Genomic DNA, 11,278 nt, shown 5'->3' with positions numbered 1-11,278 from the left:
TTCAAATCATCTATCGTTTCCCGATTCTTTGCTTCCACTGAGCCAGATGTTCAGTAAACGCTTAAAAGTCTTCGTACCAACTGATGGCAACAAATTGTTCAGACCTTTAGTGGAAACTGGGGGAAATTGAAAATGTGTAAAACAAAAGGAGAGGTGTGAGGTCTGAAAAACTACCAACAGCAGATCATAGTCATGTCTTTACGAAACAGGAAAATCCAGCAAGGATCGACACGACCAGTGAGAAGCATTAGCCTTCTCACTTGGTTTTCACAGAACCAGTGAGACTAAACATAAATAAAGAAAATCAAAAGAAATACTTTGAAAAGGCCTCCAGGAAGCATAATTTACAAGCTGACCAAAAAAAAAAAAAAAAATGACTTACTGGAAGCAAAATATAAATAAATGGGACATATAGTGCCTTGCAAAAGTGATATCTTGAACTTTTTTGAAATAATAAAAATAAAAGTTTTCAAAGTTAAAAATAACTATGTTATGACCCCATTGCAAAGCTGGAGTCATTTTTTTTCTCCATTCTTAAATATCTTACAATTGACTAAAAGCAGCTATGAATATCAATTTTGCCAGTTTTTTTTTTGTCCTTTTGCTTTTCATAACCATGTCTATTTGTATTTCACTTTATAATTACAGATTGATCTCCCACTTATAATCCCCATTAATACAATAAAGTTTGTGATACAAAATATGATAAAGTTCAAGGCGTATAATTAACTTTTCAAGGCGCTGTATCTCCAAGGTTTTGCAAGGTTCCGCACTACTGAATGCATCTAATTCGCCTGAAAACAGTATGGAGCACTACTTAACATGCAAACATCACATTCACTAGTTTGCTATTTTTACAATGTTCACACATTATAATCACAAAGTACTAAAAAACAAAATCATGCATCATGTCTACTTATATACATTAGATATTAGATATCTAAATAAGAATCAAAAAGAGTGACTGAAAAATAGATGAGTCCAAAAAGGACAGAAATGAGTGCCTTTCAAAAATGTGTGTGAAGGATGAGACACAGTGATGGTTGAAGCAACGGGAGTCTACAGAGCTGCAGAGTTATGAGTGTTGAAGCTACAAACAATGGATTCAAGAAGGAAGGGGATGATTTTACTGATCGGGTTCAGACTGAGGGAATCACATGTGAAATACCGTGTCACTGAAAAGCGCTTTTATTCGGTAACCGGAGCGACTGGATTGTCTTTCTGCTCAGAGGGAACGGCTAGGTAGTTTGTCCTGCAGGAAAACAGAGGAGCGTCTTAAAAAAAAAGAGTGCCTTGGTTTTCTCCTGTTGGAAGGCAGAAGTTTTCTTTTCAGTCTGGAACAACAAGGCTGCAACATACATTTCCCTTCAAGTCACACGCAAGTAATTCCTCACATGTCCCATGTGGAGTTCGAAAAAGACAAAGCAATCAGTGCAGCATTGAGACAGCGAGTGCACATCCAGATGAACTGACACACTCATTCAGTATTTATCATCATGCTCTTAGCCTCTTAAAATCTCAGCGCTAAAAATGCTTGCAGTTACATGCAGTGCACCTTCACGACTTCTCTGCAGACTAAACACGATTTTTATTAATGAAATGAACTTTGTTAGCCAGTCAGCAAAGTACCATCTAGCTTAATATGCTTTACCCAAGGTTAAAGTAATTATTTGGAATGCAAATATCAGTCATGGTAACCTTATACAGCAAGGCTCACAACTTTAAAATAACTGCTGACCTGGAATATTATAAGAAAGTCCTCCTAATAGTAATCATAGCAATACAACTACTCTGCTCACTGGCAAGAAGAAGAAGTCACTGAAATGTTTGAAAACCGTAAAACAGGCTAACAACAAGCTCCTAGATTTTTCACCTTCTTGGCCTAAAGCCAACCTTAACACTATGCAATGAGTTAAAGACCAATAATGGTTAATATATCAATCATATCTGCAATTATGTATATACCGTATTTTCCGGACTATAGAGTGAACTTCACTACAAGCCGCACCCAAAAAGTAAAAAAAAAAAAAGAAAGAAACTGGAAACATGCATATAAGCCGCACCGGGCCATAAGCCGCTGGTATCTCCGCAGACGGCTGCCTCCTTTATAAATTTGCTATTAAAGACGCAGCCCTCCATCTCCAAAGCCGAACCATGGTTTCGTTCACGCCGAGTTTACGTGCAGCGGCTCCATTTCCCTCCTGTACTGTCAGATCGATAACATTCAACTTAAAAGCTGCATCATATGAGTTTGAAGAAATTTCTCCGTTGTGCCTGCTGCTAGCATGTGCTTGTTCTAAAACTGAAAATTAGCGCTTTCTTCTTTGATTTCCAATTTTGACTTCCAATGATTCACTTCCTGCTAAAGAGCCCCCTGGTGGTTGAAGAAAAATCCACAGAAAAGCCGCACCGGCCCATAAGCCGCTTGGTTCAAAGCGTATGAAAAAAGTAGCGGCTTATAGTCCGGAAAATACGGTGCACATTTGACTAAAAGGGGCTCAGTTAGTGGAGTATACATGTACAGAGGCTTTTGTCTTTAACATGTGGGTTCAAGCCATTTGCTCCTTGTCTTATTCTTATTTCACAGCACTAAGTGCAGCACCACCTACCATTTACTTTTGAATAAAGGCCATAAGAGCTAAAAAAATAAATAAATAAATTAAAAAAAAAGAGTTCTGGGGAGGTTTCTACGGAAGAGGATTAGGGCCACTGGGGGGAAAAAAAAAATCTGAATTCTGAGAAAAAAAAGTCAGAATTGTTTTGGGGGGTTTTTCCAGTGGCCCTAATCCTCTTAGGTTTCAGACTTTTTTTTTTTTTTTTTTTTTTTTTTAAAAGAACCTATAGATAGATAGAAACTTTATTCATCCCTTTGTGATTTACCCTCAGGGAAACTGTAGACATTATATGACATTTAACCAAAGGTACAAACAGTGACATTAGATATTTGCCACCATTTTCACAGTCTGTGATTGCATTGCACATTTCCTCCCCCATGAAATAAGGAATCTTTAGAACATACCGCATTTTATTTTGCAGCTGCAGGACTCTATTCACATTGCAAGAATGGTGAATCAACACATGGTGCTGTGTATTATCTATTACTTTTCAGAATGTGACTCAATATGACTCATGATTTTCAAAAGAAGAAAGAAAAAGCTGTCAACAGACATAGGCTGGCAGAGTCAATGTTGTGGAAATCCAGTGGGAGCTGAGTACATAGGTGGCTTTGAGACAAGGTGACACAAAAAGCCAGTTTACGATGGAGCTGAAAATCCAGCTTGGATGTTAAAAGGTTGCTCAAAAGACGAACAGTCAGCAGAGCTTGCAATAATTCAGGTGTGTCTGTCTGGCTGGCTTCCGTGGAGAAAAAATAAATAAAAACAGATTAAAGATGTAAGAGGGTTAAAAACCAGAGCAGGGAACATACTCAATTTTCAATTATTCCCATATCTGTCTGTTAGTCTGACCTTTTCAGTCTGGCTCTCTGTCTGACAGCCTGCTAAATCTCAGCCATTGATGTCTGGAATTGTAATATGAGCATAGAGTAAGAATACGAGATTCAAGGATCCACAGGTGCAAAACATCCTTTTCAGATTAGATCAATTTGATTTGCTATTAAGCAGATTGCACATCAGAACACATCAGTGTTTCTCGTCAGCTCGCATTGATCTGAGCGCATGGAAACATGCGAAACTCACGCCGTGTCCTGCACTTGCTCATCAGATTTCGAGATCTTCCTGTAGCAGTAGACCATTTCCACCAGCAGCCACAAGGTCAAGAACACCAGCAGGACATACATCATGATCTCAGAGTAGATTGCGGTGGTGTCATTGGAGGCTGCGGAGCACAAACAGCAGATAGGCACATGCTTTATTTAGCACACATTCATTTTCTGCACCATTTTTTGTGAAGAATAACAAAACAGACTCTGCTGCAGCTCTGAGGAAATGTCCTGAGTTCGTTGAACACAGCTGGCACAAAATCTCGCATCGTTTATGACGAAGAGGACGAGATATCAGCAGGATACTTATTTGACTAAATAAAAAGTTCACTTTAAGTATTACGTATTCATGTTTAGTCCTTGTTTTGTATTTTTATTTATGCTTTTCTTGTTAACATTGCTATTAACATAGAGCATTTTACACATTGGATCTTTTAGCTTGGTGCTAATTAGAAAGTGATTGAGAAATGAAGGTGTTTGTCATTTTAAAGAGGCATAAAACATCAATTATTCATTTAGTAAAGTGGAGGTAATAGTAAAGGTTGTTTTCATATTCCACTAGCCCCTACTGATGATGACAAAACGATCTAAACCTGCTGTCTCGACGTTCTTTGCAGCAACTCGGCTCGATGAAACTAAATTTCCCACTAAATATTCTGCTGCCAAATGCAACCCGGTCTAACAGCAAAATGCAAAAAAAAAAAAAACTGAATTTACTGGAAACAGTTTCCAGATGTTTTCCAGGCTAATGGCCACAGAAATGAATGCACTAGAAGAGGACTGCTTGTCAGCACATTTTCGTGCCATCAGCACATTTTCAGAAACACTTGCAAAATAACCACTGGATGATATTCAATGAAGAAATCTGACTTACCAGGAAAGGCTGGCAGCCTTGAACGGCTGAGCTACACACACACACACAACTTTGTTGCACAACAAACCGTCTTTATGTTCTCTTACTCTGAAATTTTTCACTTAACTTTTATAGCTTAGCCTGGAACAGTGCATTCTGTCTTGATTTGTATTTTGGTTTATTCAAAAATATATATTTTTTATTTGTCTCTATACACGAAAAACCCAAAACATGATGGTTTCCATGCAACATACATTTTGTTAACAACATGAAAAATCCCACTTTCTGTTAATCTACTAAAAACTTCTTCTTTTTTTTTTACATTTAGGAGTAATGAGATACTGTCTGATTACCAATTACAGTAAGTACTGTTAAAAAACATTCCTCTTATAAGTTCATGCTTTTAGGATGCATTATGTTTTAGATAAGTCTAACAATATACAGGTAAATATGATGGGCATAAGTACTGAGTGATGATATTAGAATCTAAAAACGTGAAAGGAAAGGTGCCTTGCAGAGATTTCACAAAGTTACATGCAGGCAGAGAGCAAACCTGCCTATTGAACTGTGAAAGCTCCACAGGGTACCTCTATGTATGATATAAAATGGAGGTGCAAACTCACAGTGGTTCTTGGCTCAGACATTTCTTGTTGTTGTTTGAAAACAATTATAGCATCAAATGAAGAACGTTTCTGCTTACTCTCGTCATTTATTATCTTTAAATCCATAAGAAAGAGTGTTTTCACTATTCTATTTGTTTATATTTTCTAAAGTTCTTCGCTTAGCTGTAGTAAAAGATAAGAAATTAAAAAGTCATTGGAGAATGAAGTGCTTCGCAAAGGTATTTATACCCCTTAAGCTGTTTCACATATGACCACAAAATTCAATGTATTTTTGGGTTTTTATGTAATCGACCATCAGAACATTGTGCATAATTCTGAACTGAGAAAGAATTGTTTTCAACTTTTTTGGTGTTATTTATAAACAAAACACTGAAAAGTTTGACCTGCTTCCTCAGCCCTAATCCTCTAAGCTGATTCACAGCTCAGGTGGGAGAATTTGCCAGGAAGCCTTTATTAGCCATAAACTATCCAAATCTGATCTCTAAAGTGGAAAAAACAACAAAGCCTTCCAAGAAGAAAATACGCCATTCGCCCAGTTTAAAGTTTTGTCACAAGGCATGTTGAAGCCAAACAGGAGATGATGGAAAACTAACATCACACATCACCTTGAACAGCGCGTTCCCATGGCAAAACATGGCATAGCCTTATCATCCCATGGGAACATTTATCTTTTTTTTTATTTTTTGACAAGCAGGAAAGTTGAGAATAGATATAAAACAAATATTTGCAACACTTTCAATATTTCAGCTGGAAGTGTGCAAACTGTGTATTACTTTCCTTCTACTTAACTGTTTGTGAATTGTTTTGTTGGTCTATGACACCAAACCCTAATAAAACGCATGGATGCACTGACAGTTTTAATGATATAAAAGAAGCAGAAATGCTTTTGCGAAGCACTGAACGTCAACCATCAATCACAATTAAACTTCGTTTGGAGGAGAACCTTAACAGATGATTTAAACATGAAACTGGACTTTGGGAACCAAAATGTCTTGGGAACAACACACTGACGTCTGGAAATTGTATATAAAAGCTTAACATTTTTGAGCCACTGTGAACCTGTTTGTTTGTACCAAATTCCAGAAAACCTTCTCAGAAGAACTGTGTTCGTCCAGCTTGATTTGGCTGTTTTTGTAATATGATCCATTAGATGAGAAAGCACAGATCCACTGAAGGCAAGCGTTTCCACTTTGTTACCATGAAAATCATTATCAGAACATATTGCATAATGGTTGCTGCAGAAAAGGCTTTCTGGAACTCGACACCGCTGTTGTATGAAATATGAAGGAAGATTTTTGATATTTGTGCAGAAAGAAATCTGACTGCAACATTCTGCGTGTATATGCATCTTATTCAACGTTCTACCAAATGCAGGCAGTAAAAATGAAAATCTAAAGAAATGCAACAGATTTAGGAACTTCCAAATATACACGTTGATTTGTATATTCGACTGAGGTGGAAGATGAAACATTCAGCAGGCCAAACATCCAGGAAGCATAATACATTACCCAGTTTTAAACAGATAGCAAAGTAGCTGGTTTGAATTAAGGCCTTCACAGACAACAGAAGAAAGCTTTAATGGAAAAAAAATAAAGGCAGACAAAACAAAACACAGTTGTTATTATTTTTTTTTTTAAACCAGTCACAACATAGAGAAGAGTGGGGAAAGGGAAGAGGTACTGTTAGTGGCAGAGTGCTTTCACAGTAATGCATCACTTAGCAGAGACAAAAAGTTGGGTTTATAATTACAAAGCAAGTCATGCTGGCCTGATAAACATTTTAAAATCACATGAAGAGGAGGCAGAGCACAGAGACAGGGCTACGTGCACAGAGGCCAGCAGTTTTGCATCTAAACAGTGCAGTGTTGATTCAGGCAGCTCTAAAATAAAATTTAATTAAATAAACTGCTTAGCAGCTTTCAGCAAAACACCAGCGCCTGTATGCAGAAGGATTTTCAGATCCCTCAGAGAGCTTCTATCTTAGCCCAAAAATTATTGCCAAGAAGTCTTAAGAGTATCTTAAGAGTGATTCAGTCAGGTACTGGGAGTGAAAGAAATTGCCATCTTACTGAGGAAGTATGGTTGTCCCTGGTTGCTATAGGCAACGCTGTCTTCTAGGGTGAGTGATTGGTTGTTCTTTTTCTGCTTGTTTTTTAATGGCGGTGTAATGCTACATCACTAACTGAGACAAAAAAACAATGGGTGTCTTTTCACACAGTGAGTTGAATATCTGGTTTCTGCTGTATTTACACACAAAATAATGGACACAACCGTACCTTTCTCTTTCACGGTCAGTGTGATCTTCTTCTCTGTCACTGTCGATGGTGTATAGGTTCCAAACTCAAACGTGCGATTAACGTGGCACTCGTAAATACCACGGTCGCTCTCTGAGACATTTAGGATCAAAAGGGAGACGTCTTGCAGGTCTTTGCTACCATTCCAGATCAGACGGTTTTTAAAAGGTCCATCCAGGCTTTGTGGGTCTCCATTGTTACTTTCAAAAATCTAGGTAAAAAGAAAAAAAAAAGAAAAAATGTTAACATTTACAGTCTAAACCGATCAAGCACAGAACTCAAAAGCATGGGTCGTACACAACACTGTTCTGGAAACATACATGAATCCTGTCATATGTGTTGTTTTCACTTGACGTGAAATACCAATTCACATTTGTGTTTGGTTTGAGTTCCTCCCTCTTCAAACAGGAGATGCATGTCAGCTTCATGGAGCTTCCCAGCACTGCTTCGGTGTCGGACGCCACATCGACACATACTGGCCTGCTCAGGTGGACTAAAAAAAGAAGCAATATTTCACACATTTATGTCCACAATTGACTCATACTTCCATATGTAAAATTCGTCAACTTTCAAGAAAGTGTTTAATGAATCTTGAACATTTTCCTCTGTATTTGATTTTACATAAACACAGGCATAAACTTAAGCTTACAGTTCTGTGTTATAAAAGATCGACAAAAAAAATATTGTGGTTCCTGCCAAGTAAAGTTTTCTTGGTTTTGCAATATTGGTAAAGACCACAGAAACTATGGGAAGCATTTGAAGGGGTTTTCATCATACTGTGAGCAAACTGAGGAAGGAAAAGGCTGGAATATAATTGAATTTCAGTTAATTGAATAAGGTGGAGAGGGAACTGAGTAAAAAAGGCAAATGATGCAGTGGTTATAAATGCTTAGACTTGGAGTCTGCAGCCAGCAGCTCTAGAAACAAAACTCCTTCACTCCCTCGTTTGTGGCTCCTTAGAACGAGGAAACATTGTCTAGGCCTTCTATCAAGAGATGTATGTAAAAATTTGCACTACTGAAAAACACTAATGGTACAGCAGACATTGTTTGTCTTGCTCTGTCCGGTAATGACATCAGACTTCAAATTATGATTTTTTTTTTTTTTTAGTGGACTATTTTCCATAAATAAAGAAAAGAGTCAAGTGGTCAAAATTAGTTGTATTCATACTTAAGTGTCCTCTCAAGTCTGAAGATAAAGGTAACAGACAGTTGTATATTCATAAAACTTTATATGTTTTCTTTTGTCAAAGGATGCTTTATAGTTGCGTATAATGTCACAAAATGTCTATGTGACTGTGTTAGGCCCATTGCTGTTATATAACCAGAGTCTTGCCCTGGGCAGACAGTGACAACATTGATTTTATCTCATCCTTTTTTATTTTATTTAAAAAAACAAACAAAAAAACATTATGTGGGCGGAGAGAAACAAACAAGAGGACAGAGAAGGAGACGAGAAGGAAATAAGAGGACACAGCCTAACATCGCTTTCTTTCCTCCAGTTTACCCATTTTATGAAACGAACGGAAAGCTCTGGAAAACGCCAATGTTCACAACCGTGAATGCGCCACGGCCAAACACACAGCATTGAACGCTGATAATTTAAACCAGACAATGTACGAGCCAACCTCAAGATGCAATACTTACCGACGAACAACAACAGAAGCAACGTTTGCTGCTGAACTCGGTGCAGAGTTAGCATATTCAGCCCTATGAGGAGCTGCTGGTGGGACAACCCGCTGCTGCAACTCCAGCTCTGTTTTGAAGTTGTCTTCAAGGCCAACTCCTGGGTGAGATATGCGAGTTCAGGACCACAGACAGCGCCTCTCCTCGGCCGCCCCGAGCGCAGGGAACTTCCCTCTGCCCCACGAGTGAAAACCCACCTGCTGAAAGAAACGACGCGAGGCGACAAGTCAAGTGACGCTCTGCAGAAGTGCGGGGAACTGATTTTTCTTTTTCTTTTTTTTTTTTAGCGGTTTTACGAGTCCATCTATGAATTTACAGCTTCTCGGTTCGCAATTCCTCATCTACACGGAGACAGGAAATTTCATCATCCCCGGGACTTGGATGGAGTGAGCAGGTCCGTGATGTGCGAAAGCAAGCTGGAGTGATGCAACAGTTTCCTCGCCCACTAATGCAGTCACCTCAGTCCAGATCCATCCACAAAAGTATTTTCTTCTAAAGAAAAGAAGAAGAAGAACGAATCAAAGATCAGAACCTGTGGATTCTATAACAACAAAGCCGATTCACTCACTTACAGCCTCGAGATTTGAAGTCTTCTCCTATTTTACACGACATGCGGTAAAGATTGTTGATTGATTCAAATCTATCTCTTTCATAAAAAATAATTAAAACAAAAAAAGCTATTGACCGTATTTCCTAGCCGCTGCTCACTCTTTGTTTTCCACTTAGCGCCTGGCTCGAGGAGAGGGTTTGATACGCATGCGTGAGTTACTCCCACCCACAACACAACGTGCATGATCTTGTTATAGCCATTTGGGTCCTGTCTAAGAAGGCTCCCCCTTCAATTAATTTTTTTTATTTGACTGAAAACAAATCCGAGCAGCTCCTAGAATGGCTTGCAGACATTTAATGCAAATCAATAGAGTGAAAAAAAAAAAAAAACAGAAGTATGAAAGAGAAGGGGGTTCCTCGTTTGTCATGTCTTACATAAGGTGTTTAGAGAAGCCCACTCATGACATTTCCTTTTAAAAAAAAAAACACTTGAGCCCTTACATTATTTCAACCTCTCCAGCGTCATCATAACAAGGCACAAAACATGTTGCAGACGGTCAAGCCTTTAAGTAATAATAGCAAAATGAAGTATCCCCACCCTTTTTTCATGTTGTCACTTTATAACCAACTACGTCAAAGTCTTTTATTAGAATGTGATGGACCACTTCAAAGCCATGTATAATTATGAGGTAAAATAAAATCTGAATAGCCATGTATGTACTGTACATGTACTCAGACTCATTTGCTGTAAGTACAGTTGTTCGTTTTCTGAGGCATGTTCAGCTTTGAAAACACAGAGACTACAATTTGTGCCTCCTGCTTCTCCGATAAATGCTGCTATTCCCATGGCTGTTAGTTCAGCCAGACAGCCTCATCTTCAAAGGTTTAGCCGTCCCGCACTCCTTTCATTTTAAATTGGATTGTCCAGTGCTCTGTGAGATGTTCATATCTTTATTGTTCTATAAGCTAACCCTGATTTATCCCCGACCTGTCCACTGTGCTCCCTGATCGTCGTTATGATGTTTTTCTTCACTGATGTTCTCTAGCAAAACTTTGCGGTCAGCACAAATAAACCGCTTATGCTAAGAATAATTTACACACACATGTGATTTATTTGCTAATCAGGAGACCTTAAAAGGTCACACAGGGGCAATGTAGTGTGGTGAAAAGTAATGCACCAGTTTATTTATTTAACCACTTCTTAGTCATGCTCCACTTGTTTTAGTTTGAGATTGTAATATAAGAAAATATGGAAATGTTCAAAGAGCATAATTAAACCAGGGGACTAATTAGCAAAGGATAAAATAGAAGAGTTTAAATTATTAGCTGTCTATAATCAGCAGTGTGTACATTTAATGGTCTAAAAACTTCCCAAAGTGAAGCTGCACAACTTTAATGGCTGTACAACAAAATAATGACTTGATGACTTCTTTAATGAGTTAAAAACAAAAAGCTCTTGACTTGAGACTTAAGATAAATTGAAAGCCTTTGGAAGGTTCACTAAGTCTGAGGTGTCAAACTTATTTAGTTCACACAAATTCATGAAGTGAACTC

The 11,278-nt window shown here is 38.1% G+C and overlaps 1 protein-coding gene across 1 annotated transcript; it reads right to left on the bottom strand.

The window, feature by feature from the left end:
* Positions 1-1,140: 1,140 nt before the first annotated feature.
* scn3b (sodium channel, voltage-gated, type III, beta) lies at positions 1,141-10,600 on the bottom strand. Its single transcript, XM_088011941.1, has 5 exons — positions 9,137-10,600; positions 7,811-7,983; positions 7,473-7,701; positions 3,699-3,837; positions 1,141-1,252 (listed from the first exon to the last, which is right to left on the bottom strand). Exons 1-5 carry the CDS (start codon positions 9,189-9,191, stop codon positions 1,189-1,191), a joined length of 660 nt encoding a protein of 219 aa, XP_087868067.1. The 5' UTR covers positions 9,192-10,600; the 3' UTR covers positions 1,141-1,188.
* Positions 10,601-11,278: the final 678 nt, after the last annotated feature.

Source organism: Poecilia mexicana, unplaced genomic scaffold, assembly GCF_051168715.1.
Source record: "Poecilia mexicana isolate PSO_F unplaced genomic scaffold, ASM5116871v1 scaffold_13, whole genome shotgun sequence".
NCBI lineage: Eukaryota > Metazoa > Chordata > Actinopteri > Cyprinodontiformes > Poeciliidae > Poecilia > Poecilia mexicana.
This window is presented reverse-complemented; position numbering and strand designations above follow the sequence as displayed.